General features: G+C 38.8%; 1 protein-coding gene across 1 annotated transcript; it reads right to left on the reverse strand.

Moving 5' to 3' along the window:
• Window positions 1–2,837: 2,837 nt before the first annotated feature.
• LOC127804379 (zinc finger BED domain-containing protein RICESLEEPER 2-like) lies at window positions 2,838–6,233 on the reverse strand. The gene is made up of 3 exons (XM_052341239.1): window positions 6,145–6,233; window positions 4,424–4,632; window positions 2,838–4,288 (listed from the first exon to the last, which is right to left on the reverse strand). The coding sequence occupies exons 1-3, from the start codon at window positions 6,231–6,233 to the stop codon at window positions 2,838–2,840; spliced, it is 1,749 nt and encodes a 582-aa protein (XP_052197199.1).
• Between the last annotated feature and the right edge of the window lie 12,037 nt (window positions 6,234–18,270).

Genomic DNA, 18,270 nt, shown 5'->3' on the forward strand with positions numbered 1-18,270 from the left:
CCCCAAAAAATACACCACGCCACGGTCTTTTTTAAAAAAAAAATAAATTTATTATTGCCTAGGCTCCATTGAGCCTTGGGCTGGCTCTAAACTAAGTAGGAAGCGTAGCTCGTGGAAGCAAATGAGCGCACAACAGCAGAATGCAGTCCCTTCAATGTAATTAAATCCAAAGAGAAGGGCAGCACTGGAGAGCAGCTTTCGTGATATATATATACATGAGGAGGCACAGAAGAAACCCTAAGCCCCCATTTGCCATTTTCTGCACCAGAATAAGGGGGAGGAGCTCTCGGCCACAGCGCAAGGAAGAAGAAGGAATTTCTCGTACAGCAAGCACACAGCATAGTTTCTTCTTCCATTTTCATTCATTTAGTTTCAGCTATTCCATTTTCTGTCCATTTGATGCTCATTTAATTGAAGTTATTTCTTGTTCCGTTATTATTTTCTGTCTTGGATTACTGTTTTTATTTAACTTCAGCAACATTTAATTTTCACTTAACTTTAATTTTGCCTTCACATTGATGCTTTATCATTTCAATTTAGTGTATTTAAAGTCTGCCCTTTTAATACTGTCATTTAGTTTCAGCAAATTTAATTTCAGCATCTTTAATTTTCTTTCATTTAATTTTTGCCATTTAATTTCAGTAATTTATGTAATTTAAATTATGTCATTTAATTTCTGTCAACTAGTTTTTAAATGAAAATGTGTAGCTAATAAATTCTCGGGCCAAGGAGAGGACAGTGTCCAAAGCCAAAAATTTCGGGACAACCGAACTTTGTTATAGTTGAGGTGTTGATTTAATTTTGAGATAGTTTTGCAAAATCATTTGGATTTGGATTGGAGTATATGCCTAGCTCAGAACTCTTATGTCATGTATGTGGGTTGCTTAACTTGGAAATATTCTCATCCCCAAATTTAAGTGTGTAATATACATTTTGGTTTATGGTGGTTGCTTAAGTGAGAGTCATCATGCCATGTATGTCGGTTACTAGAATTAGAATCATCGTCATCCCGAAATGTAATTAATAGCAAAAATCTTAAAATTAATTTAACCCGATGATACAATCTTTTGTAAGTCTTGGGAAATATTTGGATTGGCACTGAAATTGTCTTGATTCGAGATATTTTGTTTTTAGTTGCACATTCAATTTTCTTTTGCCTAAAATCAGTTGAATTGGTTTGACAAACCTGTTCAGCACATAAAAAATTTTCTCTGCTTTGATTTTCGTCTTAATAAAGATTTCCTAGTGAATCAATTTGGACTTTCATCCAGTAAATAAATTTGTGTTGTAATGCACACTTGTACTCTGGCGAGTATAAACACTTTGTGCCTGCATGCTTGTTTGTTTTTTATTTGTTTTTATGTGTTTGTTTGAATTAATGGCACAAGGTTAAGCGTAGTCATTAAGCCTGCACATTACTTAATTACAAGACTTTTTTAGTCAATTAACATTTCAAATGCAAAAAACCACTCTCTGTCCAATAAATTGTAACGACCCGCTCCCACTTTACAAGTGCCACCGGTGAATAACCAGTCACTCACTCGACAAACCAATAACTGAAGGATCGGACTATGTTTCAACAGGAAACGCTCTAGGTGGGGACTAGGCTTCATCCTTCCCTTCGCTCCACTCGAGGAATCGGTCCCAAACATAGACAAGAAAACACAGTTGACCGGGACCCAAAACTCGAGTGAGTTTCACCTTTCTTTAGCTCACCTCACGACAAACAAAAGGCGACCCAAGCACAAAGCTAACATAACAAACATTTCGTTGAGTACTGGGGACTTATGAGAACATACTTGTCCAGCCCTTACCTAATCCGAACTTGGCTCCAGCAACTAAGGTCATATACATCAAACCATCTCACAATCACCTATCACACTATGGTGATTACAACCACTAGATACATCAAGCACTTAACAACATTTATATTCAACACATGCATACATACATGATAAATGCCTAACATACAACTCGAGTAACACCCCTAGTTGCCACAACAGCCTCCCGGCACCATCCGTGCATGCATCTGGACTTGCATCATCTACAACATGAGGTAAAATCTCATGAGTCATACAAACTCAATAAGGGTGCAGTGCATAAGTAAATGAAATATGAGAGAGCATGTAATGCAAAAATGCAATACAAACGGGTTGTCTTCCATGCCCTCATAACCTCCTTAGGTTAAGGCATTGAGTAACCCTTCCCACCACACTAGTCCTCCATATAGCCATAGGCACACTAGAACACATATCATACAAATGTTGACCACTACATATAACTCATAAAGAATACTTACAAATGCAAGCAAGACCATCACCACTTGGGGGTCATCCCTTACCTGGCTCGAAGCTTCATCTATGCCTCGGCACGAACTCCGGCCTGAGCATCGAACTCTTCTAGGACCACCGCCTCCCTGGTCGACCCTAGAAGCAACCACACAACACTCAAGTCCATTAACATCAAACATTAAACCAATGCCCTCAACTTCGCCATACACCGCAAAACCATCCATCCACAAATTTCCAAACAACCCCGACCTAGGATTTTATCCAATGAATAATTATTCTTCATTAACTTGCTTAATGCAATTACTTGAAAATAAATTTAATTAATTTATCTCAATCAATTTGGAGAAGAAATCGAGAAAACACCCCACTTGGCGCTGCCTCTTGAGCTGCCACAACACGCCTGAATTCCTATTTCGAACGATATTGATCTATAACTCAACCACCAACACTGAAAGTAGCTTCTGAAGCGACTGTGGTAATAGGAATTGATAAGACATCACAAGCCATCTTGGACAAAATATGAAACTTCAAATTATTCACCCTCCATCAATCCAACACATCAAAGGCCTCAACTTCACTACATATGTAAACACCTTCCTCCAAATAAATATCTAACTCTGATTTTACCGATTGAATGGTGTCAACATTTCTTATAAAACTATAAAATTTTGCCCTTCCACTTACATTAAAGCCACTCGAACAGCTGCCTGAATCAACCATATGAGTTCCAATTTCAACTTGTTGTTCAATGTTGCTTAATCTATGAAACTCAATATACTCATCATATAACTTATATAAAGTATCTCGAACTTCTTTCAAGTGACTAGCAACAACCTCACTGTTGTAAATTTGAGGAAAACACCAATCAATCAACTTCATCTTATTTCTAGGATCCAAAATAGTTGCAATTGATATAAGCACATTGCAATCACCCCAATACTTGTCGAACTTTTTTTTCATTTTTACAGCCATGGCACTCATGAAGACATCACCATTAACACTTGTTGCATCTAAAGTTGTTTTTATATTCCACAATTCAGGAAGAAACAAATTTGGTGTTGGGTATTCACTCCCAGAAATGATTTTAGTGATCTCATTAAATAATCCAAGTAATGAACAAACAACTTTAACCTTTCTCCAATCTTCCTCACATGGTAAATAAGAATAATGTGGATCCCTTTGTTGATACCTTGGAAACACATCTTTAAACTCTAAAGCAGTCACTAACATAGCATATGTTGAATTCCATCTTGTGTTGCAATCAAGAATAAGTTTCTTATTAGGCAATTTCAATTGTCTGGCAATATCATCAAATATTTGAAGACGGGGTATAGAAATGGAAATATACTTTACACTTTCACGAACAACATAAATCACGTCTTGAATTTCAGACAATCCATCTTGTACCATCAAATTTAAAATGTGTGCACAACATCTAACATGAAAAAACTTTCCATCGCCAGAAAGATTCTTTTGGCAAGCTAGGTTGTCTCTCAAAAGACTAACAGCACAATCATTATAACTTGCATTATCCACTGTAACAGTCCAAATCTTCTTTTCTATTTCCCATTTAGACAAGCAACTTTGCAATGCATCACAAATAACAATCCCAGTATGTGGTGGAGGAACATTACAAAAATTTATAATGCGTTTTTGTAATTTCCAATTAGAGTCCACAAAATGACAAGTCACAACCATGTATTGAATCTTCTGTCCTAATTTCCATAAATCAGTAGTCACACTAACTCTATTTACACTCTTCAATAATTCCTTAATTTTCTTTTTCTCGAGCTCATAACTAGCAAAACAATCATTTCTTGCAGTTGTTCGACTTATCTTTTCATAATTAGGAGAGACACTTCTCATGAATATATTAAACAACTCATACTCAGCAAGGTTAAAAGGTAACTCATGAACCATAATCAAGTGAGAAAATAACTCCCTAACCTTTGCATGATTGTACTTGAAATTTACCACTGCATTAACACTTTTTGACCCTGCAATTGTATTATTGATAGAAAGTTGTTGTTATCCCTTGTTCAATTTACGTCGTAAACAACTCTTTGTGTGTCGAAGAAGATGCAAAGTTGCACCAGACTTTATCATACCAAATTGATGCTTGCAATATATACATTCAAACTTTATCGAACCATTAGGAAGTGAAACTTCTTTGAAATCATCCCAAACTTTAGACGTCTTCTTCCTTTTCTTTTTTTCAAATGGATTTTCATCTCCGTCATATTGATCATGCACTACATTCTCAATTGGAATTCCTTGACCTTGAGTCTCATTGCGTGTTTCATCAGGCATTGAACTAGAAGGTGCAGGTAACATTTTTATCCTAAAATAACATAAAATAAAAACAAGTGGTTAAATGAGCACGAAACAAGTGGTTATAATTCAAGACTGTACATTTTATCACAATGTTTGTGAATCTGTGATCTTATAAAATGTTCGTACACAAAAATCAAAATTCTATCACAATATTGTGAGGCTAATGTTTATTTAATTTTATTTAACAAGTGAGATACACATTTTAAATTTTAAATTTGCATGAAATTATTAGAAGTACTTACATTTTAAATTTGTATTTAATTTCTTTTCGTTCCAGTACAAGATTCACGAGGCATGGAATGGTTGCACTAATTTCATTTATTTTTAAATAATATTTGCCAACTGTCAAGTTTACACAGAAGAATGTGTAGAATTGCGATGGATGCTATCATTCACTAAAAGTTTTCTGAACTTCTTTTTTATTTTTTCATTTATAAGTTTGTATATCTCAAAATAAGAAAAGAACATGAAGCAGTAAAAAGAAACCATCTCTTATCATGCACACAACCACACAATTTCATGCACAGAGCATCTTATACACACCTGCAAGCGGATGCGGATTTGGCAGTGGCGAATGGAGGCGGAGGGGCAAACGGCGGGAGTTCAGAGTGTGAGAGAGAGAGAGAGAGAGAGAGAGGGAAGAGCTCAGAGAGTCACAGTGTTCGCAAATAGGAAATGAGAATTGGGGGAGGGATGATTTCAGATTTGTATTTTTATTTTTTTAAATATTTAGTTATTAAATAAAAAATAAAATAATTTATAAAAAATATAAAAAAAATTAAATTTTACTGAGACAACATAGAGATCCGCAACTTGTGCAAGAAGATCTAACCACTTTGATATCAACTTATGCAAGAAGATCAGGAAAAGATATCCACTTTGATTTTCACTTTCACCCATGTATGTCTTCTACCATGAATTGATAAACATATCAGACAAACAAATCCAATCCAAGCTTTTTGACTTGGGATGAGTGGTGGGTAATTATCATAATTAATTAGAAAGAAATTTTAGTTTAATCAGCGTAGAGATTTAAAAAGTGGATAATGCTACATGTCCAGAAATATAGGTTATTATTAGTTTAATTTCTTTTTTATTTTTATTAAACTTGCTATCAGATTTCTTGAGCTTATTTAAAAACTTAAATACGGTACTATACTACAAATATTAAGAAATCTTATAGAAATTTGATAAAAACTTAAATACTTTTTATTATAATTATTTGTTTTTATTTCTTCTTCCCTCATTCTTTTTCCTTCTTGCTTCTTCTTCTCCTTCTTCTTCTTCTTCTTCTTCTTCTTCTTTCTTCTTTCATGCCCACACGCTTGTTGCCCCTGCACACCAGCCCACTAGTCGCCACTTGCAGCTCTGCCACCAGCCACCTCCAGAAACCATGCGATCGTCGACCATTGCCACCTCTAGCAGCCATGCGATCGCCGGCCGCCGTCGCCTCCTAATCTCCCTCACCACCGACCGTCGTCATCGATCTCTCCCTCTCTCTACCCCAGCCGTCGATCACAGCTCCTCCCAGCCATCATCGCCAGCCCAATCCGCCCTTGCGTCGGCCAGAGCCGCCGCTGCCTGCTCCCTCGTGTAGCCACCGGCCATCGCCTCACTTCCCCCAGCCGCCACAGCAACCCTCGCTGTCCTTGCCGCTGCTGCTAGATCTGGGTCAATCCAACCCAATTAGACTAACACGACCCGACCCATTTCGACCCAATTTAGGTTTGACCTGTCCTTGATTCGACCCATCAGATCTAACCCATATCTGTTTTGCTTGGATTTAGCTAGATCCAGATTTATCATGCCAAGGTTCGACCAATTTCGATGCGGTGCTTGCAGAGTTTTGAGGAGACGGTGTACCCCACTGTGCATCTTTGCTCCTTATTTCTGTCATGAGGAAGGATCCATTTATTTTGTTACCATCCACCGCATTTTTGGTGCCAGAAATGCCTCAATCCTCCTGGCCCAACTTCCGATAAGTGACCGGCTTGGAGCTATTATGACACTCTTATTTGAAACTCAAGCTCGGCTTCAGGACCCTGTCTATGGATGTGTATCCCATATTCTTACCCTTCAGCAGCAGGTTAGTGATCTGCAAGCTTATCGAGCTCTATTGCAAAATTCACTATTCGCATATTATCTTTCACATCCCCAACCTATTCCTTAACCTGATCAAAATCCAAACTAGAGCTCCGATCTTCCTATCATCCCAGAAGACGTCTCTCATCCTAGTTTCCCAGAGGCTATCATTCCATCTTACCCTGGAGGAACTAGTAATAGCCAGATGCCACTCCTAGATGACATCGATGAGTTGGGACCCGTCGTGTTTGGCAACCATCGTCGTCCCTGAGCATCGACAATCATTATCAATTTTATGGTTTTATTTTTTTTTTTTTTGAGTAATTGTATGGCTTGATTTTCTGTAACTGTATTAAACATATGGAATGAATATTATGTTTTTGGGTACTTTAACGTTTGATTCCCTTGTCTTACCCTCGATTGTATATTGATCATAAAATATTTCAGCCTCTTGCAGCTGTTTTAATAATTCATTAAATCGAGGTAAAAATATGGCCTCTTAAAAATCATGCCTCGAAATACTCATCACTGCTATATCATTTTTCTTTGGCATCTCGGCTCCAGGGCACTCCCTACAGTCGATTCGGTCATTCATAACGGTAAGAAATTATCCTTATACCCTCAATTTATCTGTAATTTCACTTTTGCCTCAAAAAAATGTACTCTTGAGCCCTTTTGAAATTCTCGGGTATTACATAATATATATTTTAATTTATTAAAAATTTTGCCCTCCAACGAAATTCTCATAATATGTTAAAAAAAATTAAAGTTTGATTGCATTTTTATTTGTATAATTAAACTATGTAAAAGATTAAGTCTTAGTGGGCTCATTCCCCCACCAACCATCATCTTTGTAAAGTTAGATATTTGCATTCAAAATTAAAGTAAGCTTTAGGATGGGAAACACTTTATATTTATATTTTTATTTAATTTTTATATATATTATCAATAGTTAGTTATTATATATTTAATTTATCTTTTATCTTATGCACATAAAATATATTAATTGATATATTTTGAATTTAAATAAATATATTTATTACTTTAATATTTATTACTTTGATACTTAAATTAAATATTATAGTTACTAAACCAATGTAATGTACCACTTAGTTGAATAATCATTTTGTATCATTAATAGAATGTATTGATAAAATAATAATCAAAGTATTAAACTCATACATTAATTAATTAATTTGAAGTCACAACAAATTTATTTATCAACACATTCTATTAATGATATCAACACATTCTATTAATCATTTTATTAATGTATTTATAAATAAGTATACTCAAAATTATAAATAATTTTATTAATACATTTATAAATAAACTTATTCACGAGCCAGCTCGCGAACTTCTAATCGAACCAGCTCGCGATCCTATAATCGAGCCATCTCACGAGCTTCTAAGTGAGCCAGCTCGCGAGCTAGTATTCGAGCCAACTCGTGAGCCGCTATTCAAGTTAGCTCACAAGCCTATAATTGAACTAGCTCGTGAGCATATAATTGAGCCAATTCGCAAGCCTATCGAGTCGAATTTTACTTAGCTCAAGATCAGCTCATTAACAAATCGAGCTTCAAATTTAGCCTCAAGCTCGGCTCATTTATCTTAACGAACGAACTCGAACGAACTTTTACCGAACCGAGCCCGAATAGCTCGGCTCATTTACGTCCCTATTTGTCCGCCAACTTGTCCTCCTCTTCATGCACCCCTACCCCTTCGCCCACTAGTAGCCATGCAAGAACTGTAATAAAAAATCACACATCATGCATTATCATCGTCATCGTCATCAAGATCTGGGTCATCAGAGTTGTCATCAGTTTCAAATTCTAAAGTTACTTCATCGGTTATAAAAAATCTACCATCATCATAGTCCTCAATATCTTCCAAGTTCTGTTCTCGATCATTAATAAATGCTTGTTCCCTACGTAGTTTAACCACCAACTCATGAGGCAGAGTTATTGGTTCTTCATTTTGTCAAACCAATAAAGACGTGTCGACTACTTCTTCCGTTGGCTAAAAAGGTGGTAACTCACTAGATTCTTCCTCTTGAAAGATATCATCGTTCACCCTCTCTTTATCATTGTCATGCTCAATTATATCATATATGTTCCGATGATTTACCTTTTGTACAACCATCCAATTCTTTCCCCGACTCCGATCATTTAGATAAAAAAACTTATTGAGCTTGTGTGGCCAAAATAAATGGATCTTCAACATACCAATTAGATGTAATGTCAAGTGATGTCAAATTATTATTAACCACTATTCTTTTTCCTTTCGGATCAGTATTGTACCACTTGCAATGAAACGTGAATACCGTACGCTGATAGATGAAATCCAATTCTAAAATTTCAAGTAGAACACCATAATATGTGATATCACTACTCTCATAATCACCCTCTGTACAAACTCTACTACATTGTATTTTGAACTTGTCGTCACGTTCTTTGCAACGAAATCTAATGTCATTGGCAATGCAACTATGCCAAATTGTGTAACGATCATCCGCATATTGTGACAATAAGTACAAACCATTAGTTGCTTTAGAATCGCCATTAACTCTAAGATTAGCCATATGTAGACAACTAATATTAGTTTAAGACGAATTACAAAAAATAAATATATATATATATATATACAAAAGATTTTAACCTTGTTCTTGAACCAAGAAGGAAATTCTGTTTTTATACGGCTTCGAGATCTTCTTCTCGCACATTTCTCAAACACAATACTTCTTTATGCTCACTACAATGAAACAACAGGTCAATACTTATTTTAAAATGAACCATTAATCACATTTTAAAAATATTTTATATGTGCCCAACTCACTTTATGTAACCATCAAGTTCATCTCTGCAGTTATTCAAAAGGTACCATTGCACCATATGGCCATAAATACCTAACTTACCAAATTAGAGGCCCCCATCGTACGAACATTATTGTTGAATAACTCCATCTTATGTTGTGTAATAGGTACATCCCAATTAGGTTTTAGACGTGTAAATCTTGTCTCAATATTATGCAAATATTGAGATAGAAATGTCATAGCCTCATCAACAACATATGCTTCTGTAATGGAACCATCAGGACGTGCAAAGTTACGAACGTATTCCTTGTATGTACCCATGCGACGTTCAATGCCAAACATCCATCTTTGACTGACTGGTCCAACCCAAAATGCTTGTTCAAGTAAATGTACACATAAGTGAACCGTGATTGTAAAGAATGCCAAAGGAAATATCTTTTCAAGTTTACACAGTATGATAACAATCCCTGTCTTCATATTTTCAAGTTCGTTGACATATAGAGTCTTCGCACTTAATTTTTGAAAGAATTGACAAAACTCAATCAACGCGTATTTTCTTGTCTAAGTATGGGAGAATGGCCACTAGTAGTATTTTTTGGAGCAATACATGACAATCATGTGTTTTCATCCCTCCAAGTGTATGAGAGTCTATCACACATCGACTAATGTTTGAAGCATACCCATCCAGTAAGCAGACTGACTTGATAAAGTCACAAAATCCCTCACAATCTGATTTACTCAACGTGTAATTTGCATGAGATTTTTCAAATTTTTCATTCCGCTCCTTCAATCATAATTCTTTACGAATGTTAAGATCTTCCAAGTCTAAACGTGCCTTCACAGTATCCTTCGACTTCATGGGATCATTCAACAAGGTTCCAACAATATTATCATAAACATTTTTTTCAATATCCATGACATTAAGATTATGGCGCATCAATAGCTTTGACCAATATGGTAGTTCAAACAATATACTATTTTTTGACCAATTCAACTCATCAACACCACGCTTACGTTTTCTATCATCATTATTAGGTGCTTTACCTGGGGTGCATATAGGTACCTCCTCTAACTGTAACAAAATATCATCACCAGTAAATTGACGAGGTAGTCCCCTTCTTTCTGATTTTCCGTTATACTCCATACTCCTTCGCCACGAGTGTGTTTTACTTAGGAAGCATATGTGCCCTGTATAACATTGTTTACCCTGAATTCGTCTGGAACGAGTATCCTCGAGGCATATTGGACATGTCAATTTACCCATAGTGCTCCACCCAGACAAATAAGCATAAGCAGGAAAGTCGTTAATTGTCCACATAACTGCTGCACGAAGAGTGAAACTTGATCAGGAGTATTCATCGTATGTTTGAACCCCGTTACACCATAAAACTTTAAGCTCATCCACAAGCAGCCTTAAAAACACACCAAAGTCCTTCCCAGGTGACTTTGGTCCTGGAATCAACAACGTTAAGAGGTAGTTGCTCTTATGCATTGAACGCCAAGGCGGCATGTTATAAGGCATCAAAATGACTGGCCATATACTGTGCATAGTCGACATATTGCTAAATGGATTGAACCCATCTGAAGCTAACCCCAATCGTACATTCCTTGAATCGGCAGCAAAGTCAAGGTATAACTCATCAAAGTGCTTCTAAGCCTTCCCATTAACAGGATGACGCAACACTCTAGGCTCCTCCATACGAACTTCTTTATGCTAATGCATGTCTCTAGCTGTATGTCGTGAGCTATATAATCGCTTTAGACGAGACGCGATAGGGAAGTATCGCTTCTTATGCGGAATCCTGTTATGAACATAGCGACTATATTTACAAACAGGACACATTGTAGCATTACTATGTTCGCCATAGAAGAGAGCACAATCATATAGACAAACATCAATATGCTCATAACCCAAACCGACGTCACAAAGCTATCTTCTAGTGTCATAATAGTTTTCTGGACAATTATTACCCTTTGGGAGCACCTCATGGATTAGCTTCAACAGCATCTCAAATGAATTATCACTCCACTTATTCATCACTTTTATGTTCATCAGCTTCACAACAAATGTCAAAGCATAAAAGTTTTCACATCCATTATATACAGGATTATTTAAAGCTTCATATAGCTTCTCATAACAGGCCTCTTCAACAGCTGGTCGTACATTTCCAACAAAGTCACTCGTAGGCCCAATGTTAAAAAGGTCAAGACCAACCGCATCATGCAATCCTTCTTCCAATCCATCAAATTGGTCATTGAAGAATTCCTCGTTACCCACACCTTCTTTCTCCTCAGGTTCCTCATTAGCCACACCTTCTTCCTCCTCAGGTTCTTTCTCACCATGGTACACCCATCGTGTGTATTGAGTCATCAATTCCCTTTTTAATCAAATGAGTGTCAGATCTAGGGATCTGACCGGTGTATTTCTGGAATTTTAGGAAAAGAAAGTGGCGAGAAGAAGGAAGTGTGAGCAAGCAAGAGCGAGAGCGAGAGAGAGAGAGAGAGAGAGGAAGAGATAGAGAATTGAGATTGAATTGGAGGGAAATGACTTGTGGAATAATCTTCACATATCCCCATCCTCATGAGCAGCTTCTTCTTTATAGGAGTTGGTTACAATAAAAGCTTCTACTAACTAACTCTCTAGAATCTCCAAGTGGCCATGTGCCAAGTGGATCATTATAGTTATAACAGCTTGTAATAGCCAGCCATACTCCTCTAATATCCTTCTAATTACATACCAACTCTTGGGCTGTGACACTCCCCACCCCTTAAAATATTTCTTATCCTCAAGAAATTAGAGAAGGCTAGTCATCCGAGGGTAACGTTGAAGGAGCTCCGACAGGTATTCCCAGGTGGGATTGTCCAGATGTAGGTGCGTCCATTGGATTAGGACCGAGGTGATGGGCAAGGAATCCTTGTAAATGACCCGCCGATCTATCACTGCCTTAGGTTCACCTTCCATAACCGCATCATCACGTAGCTCTAGTAGATCCTTGCTAGCATCAGTCGCAATTCCCATTACTTTCTTGAGAAGAGACACATAAAAGATTGGATGTAACCCCACACCGTCAGGTAATTGCAACTTATAGGCAACAGTGCCGATCTTAGCCAATATTTTGAAGGGACCATAGTACTTGGGGCTAATTTTAGAGATAGGTCACTTGTGAAATAAGTGTTGTTGGAACCTTTTACCTTCAGAAATACTTCATCACCCACCTTAAAGGTCCGATCAATGTGGTGTTTGTCGGCCTGTTGTTTCATCTTTTGTTGTGCCATGCTGAGTTCCCTCTTTATCACCTAAAGAACATCCTGTCATACCTGTAGGTAGTGGTCAATTGATACTTTTGCTAGAGTGTAGTGCATCACAGCAGGAATTATAGGGGAAGGATAGCCGAATAAAGCCTTAAATGGGGTTCTTTTGTGGGTTGTATGGAAATTAGTGTTATACCACCATTGAGCCAATGATAACCAACGGCTCCAACTTCAGGGTTTGGTAAAACAGAGGCACCTGAGGTAAGTCTCCAAACACTGGTTGACGCGTTCAGTTTGCCCATCGGTCTCCGGATGGAAAGCTGATGACATTTGTAGCCCTATGCCAAGCCCTTGGCACACTGTTTTCCAAAATTGGCTTGTAAATATTTTATCTCAATCTGAAATCATAGCTTCCAGTACCCCATGAACCTTAAAGACGCTATCCATCAACTTTCTGGCTACTTCAGTGGCTGTGAAAGGGTGAGCAAGGAGGATGAAGTGATCGAACTTAGTTAGACGATCTACAACTACCAGGATGGTGTCAAATCCTTCCGATTTAGGTAGGGCCTCAATGAAATCCATCGAGATCTGTTCCCAAGCTTGGGCGGGTATCTCCAATGGTTGTAAAAGGACGGGATATGGAACTTGCTCATGCTTGCACCTTTGGCAGATGGGGCATTGCAGCACATACTAAGTGGTGCCCTTCTTAAGACTTGGCTAATAGAATAATTTTCTTACCTGGTGGTATGTAACATGTAACCCGAAATGGCCCCTTATGGGAAAGTCATGCAATGCTTGGAATATTCTACCCCTCAACTGCTCGTTGTCTCCTATGACCACTCGACCTTGGTACTTCAGCAAGCCACCCTGGAAGGTGTATCTCATGTCTCCTTGAGGTTATACTATCAGCCTGGTGATTTTGTCCTTAATCCAAGTCATGTTCTCATAGCTGTTAGATATCTCCTGCACCCAATCGGGTACCAAAGCTGAAATGGCATGGCAAATGACCAGTTCCTCCTTCCTGGATAACGCATCTGCCACTAAGTTTTCCTTTCCCCTTCTATATTGGATGAGATAGTCATAGCCCATCAATTTAGTAATCCCCTTACGTTGTAGTTGGTTGTTCGCCCTTTGCTGAGACAAGAACTTCAAGCTTTCATGGTCTGTTCTTATGATGAACTGCCTGCCTTCTAGATAGTATTGCCACTTATCCACTGCCATCAGTACCGCCAATAGTTCTTTGTCGTATATGTTGAGGCCTAAATGCCTAGGTGCAAGGGCTTAGCTCAAGTACGATATTGATCTGCCCTCTTAACTTAGGACAACACCTACTCCCACATCGCAAGCGTCCGTCTCCAACCCAAATTCCTTCGAAAAATCAGGGAGGGCCAGTACCGGAGCTTGAGTCATGGCGACCTTTAATGCTTCAAAAGCTTTATCTGCCTCATAGCCCCAATGGAAATTATTCTTTTTAAGTAGAACAATTAGGAGTTTGCTCAGTACCCCATAGCCCTTGATGAATCGCCGATAATAGCCAATGAGCCCTAAGAAACCCCTCAATTCCTTTAGTGATTTTGGTTTAGGCCAGTTCTCCATGGCTGCCACCTTCTGGGGGTCTGTATTGACCCCTTGGCCAATAATTATATGGCCTAGATATTCCACTCTTGGCTCTGCAAAGGTGTATTTAGACTTTTTCACAAAGAGTTGATGGTTTTTGAGGATTTCAAATGCCGTTCATAGGTGGCTAACATGCTGGTGCAAGCTAAGGCTGTAGATCAATATGTCATCAAAGAAAACCAGCACAAATTTTCGAAGGTAGGGAGCACAAATGTGGTTCATGAGGGTTTGGAAGGTGGCTGGGCGTTAGTAAGACCAAAAGACATTACTAAGAACTCATAGTGTCCATGGTGTGTCTTAAAGGCTGTTTTATAGCAGTTATTTGGGTTCATTCTGATTTAGTGGTAACCTGAGGTGAGATCTAGCTCTGAAAAGATGGCTGCTCCGATTAGCTCGTCTAAGAGGTCCTCAATGATAGGAATGGGGAATTTGTTCTTGATGGTGAGTGTGTTTAGCTGCCGATAATCAACACAAAACCTCCATGCTCCGTCTTTTTTCTTTAGTAACAGGATTGGAGAAGCAAAGGTACTTTGGCTGGGTTGAATGAGGGATTTGTTCAGCATGTGTTTGATGAGTTTCTCAATTTCTTCCTTTTGGACAGGTGAATAACGGTAGGCTCTTAGGTTAACTAGTTCAACATTGGGTTTGAGATGAATGGAGTGGTCAAGGAATCAATGTGGGGGTAGGCTAGTAGGAATGGCAAACAAATCCTCAAACTCCATCAATAATGTGTGAATAGGGTCTAGAGAATGTACCTGGTTGTGGTTGAAATCAACCGAGTGGACTGTAGGTTGGCCTCTGGTTCTTAGCATGCCCTCTCCGCAATAGTTGCCCTTCTCCAGGGCGTATAAGGAATGTAGCTGCCCTACCAATGTCCCCCCTTGATCGAGCAACTTCTGTAATCTTTTGCTTGATACTACCTTGCATTCCCCTATCTCCTAGCATCCTTTTAATGTGATTTTGCGGCCCTCCTTATCAAAGGTGACCTCTAGTGTGTTGAAGTCAAATAACAAAGGGCTTACCATCCTCATCCAATCTACCCCCAACACAATGTGACATCCCCCAAGCCGAAGAATTCTCAAATCTACTGCAAACTCATGACCCCCCATCTTCCATTTGAATTCCTTACACTTGTAGTGACTTACCATTTTGCTTCCATTTGCAATCATCACCGACAAAGGGGTAGTTGCCTGCATTTCACACTGGAGGGTGGAGGCTGTTTCCTCATCAAGGAAACTGTGGGTGCTACCGCTATCAATGAGTACTACCAGGCTCCTCTTTCCTGTTGTTCCCCTTACCTTTAGTACTTTGCCCGATGCATGACCTTGCAATGCATGCATTGAGATTTCCCCTCATTCGTCTTCTTCCTCTTGTGCCCCAGGGTCCTCCCCTCCATCCTGTTTCGTCTCGTCTCCCTGATGGCCTTCCATCATAGGTAACATACATTTGCATTGGTGTCTTGGGTTGAACTTCTCGCCACAACGAAAACATAATCTCAGTTGCCTTTTCTGATCCAACGTGAGATCCTTAATCGGGTTTAGCGCTGGTTGAGGTCATCCTGCCATCCCATTCTTTTGCCATGGTGGATTGCTGCCCTTACTGGGAGTCCCATATAAATTCTCCTCCCTACTCCCTTTAGGAAATAACCGATGCCTCTTGACAAAGGTGTCCAATGCCATCTCATGCAAGTATGCTTGTTCAGCAGCTTGACCCACCGAAGTAGGATAGAGCATCTTAACCGTGGGACATATTTGTTTATCCGACCCGTTGATGAAGCTGGATACGAAATAAGTTTCGTCCAAAGAGGGGTGAGCTAAGGATAACAACGAGCTCAGCTCCTCAAATTTCACTAAGTATTCCTCCACCAATCCCTTCTGCTTAAGTTTATTGAATTCTTCTATGACGTTAGTCCTTGTCTTCTTTCCAAACCGATTACATATGTCGTTCACAAATCTAGGCCAACTCAGCTTTTCCCTGCCCCTGCTCCAATTCTGGAACCAGGCATCTGCCACATCATCCAAGTAAGCTGCGGCCATATTTACCTTATCTCCCTCTGCCACCCGGTATTGGTAGAAGACCCTTTCACAACGTCTTACCCACCGTCTAGGTCGATCCCGCTCGAACAGGGGAATATCCATCCTCGGCCCTTGAGGATTGGAGTGGTTGATTCGCCCTCTTCGGTTCGTTATATCGTCCTCTGTTTCCTCCCAGTCCCTGACCTCCACTGGTTCATCCATCCCTTGCCTAACTCACGGTGTAGTCAGAATTGGCGCCGAAGAGGCCCTCGGGGGAAAATCAGTCAGCAAACTGGCCTGGGGTTGCCGAGCAAATATGCCCAAAACAGCACTAACCTGCTGGCTTAGCTGTTGGCTTAATCCGACGAATTCTTCCCTGATTCTATTAATAGCTCGATCGAAGTTGGCCGCGTATCCCGCGAATTCCGATCTAATTCCGCCCGCTACCCGATTCAAATTGGCCATGTATTCCAATTGACTTCTATTAATCTCTTCCTGGGTATTCCGTATGCCCAACTCCAAGGTTTCCAGGCAATCCTCTACTTGTGCCTGGTTCTGGCGCAACTCAGCTTCCATGGCATCCACCCGCACCTCCGCCTGCTTTGCTTGCGTCCCGTCAGCCATGCTACCCTCCATTAGGTCGCTAGCTCTGATACCAAATGTCAGATCTAGGGATCTGACTAGTGTATTTCTGGAATTTTAGGAAAAGAAAGTGGCGGGAAGAAGGAAGTGTGAGCGAGCGAGAGCGAGAGAGAGAGAGAGAGAGAGAGAATGAGGAAGAGATAGAGAATTGAGATTGAATTTGAGGGAAAGGACTTGTGGAATAATCTTCACATATCCCCATCCTCATGAGCAGCTTCTTATTTATAGGAGTTGGTTACAATAGAGGCTTCTTCTAACTAACTCTCTAGAATCTCCAAGTGGCCATGTGCCAACTAGGCTGCCATGTGCCAAGTGGATTATTACAGTTATAACAGCCTGTAATAGCCGACCATACCCCTCTAATATCCTTCTAATTACATACCAACCCTTGGGCTGTGACAATGAGCTCTAATGACATCTATGCTTTGCAACCTCCTATTAGCACAGTTAAAGCATGGGCATAAAGTTAACCCTGCAAAATTCAAACTCTGTTTTGCGACAGTTATAAATTCTTCTATCCCTACCACATACTGAGGAAATACCCTATTCAAGTTCTTTATCCATTCACGATCCATACTCTATATCTTTTCACACTCTACACAAAAGTAACACATTGAAACATATTAAGTAAATAAATATACGACCGTTAAGGAATGTTAGTTAAACCTATATTGCTTCTATGAACTTAGTACATAACAATTACAATGTGAAATATTAGCCTAGATTTTCCAAGAACTATGATGGATTAATTGTTTGATTAATACTAATTACAATTATGAAAATATGAAAGAGCTAAGTAATGGATATATCATTAGGTAACTATTTTTACAAATGTTTCAAGTGACAAGGAACCTCAATGTTTAAAAATAAAATAAAATAAAAAATATATGTATCCTTTTATTTTGACAAAATTAATTCCACTTATTCGTTTTCTTAATATTAGATATTGGGATCATTCTTATAAAAATTATAAGTAAATTTTAAATGTTATCTTGAGGCAGCTCTTTTAAATAATAATACATACTCTCTTGAGGCAGCTCTTTTAAATAATAATACATACTCTCTTGAGGCAGCTATAGGGTTATTCTCAATTAAAAAAATGAACTAAATTGCAATTTAAAAAATTGTAAAAGCTTTTTACTAACATGTCCTCATTGCAATTTACAGTCAACCCACCATTCCCCTTCCTCTTTGATTTGATTAGCAACCTGTAGGTTGTCATCTT

This window comes from Diospyros lotus, chromosome 6, assembly GCF_014633365.1.
Source record: "Diospyros lotus cultivar Yz01 chromosome 6, ASM1463336v1, whole genome shotgun sequence".
Lineage (NCBI taxonomy): Eukaryota > Viridiplantae > Streptophyta > Magnoliopsida > Ericales > Ebenaceae > Diospyros > Diospyros lotus.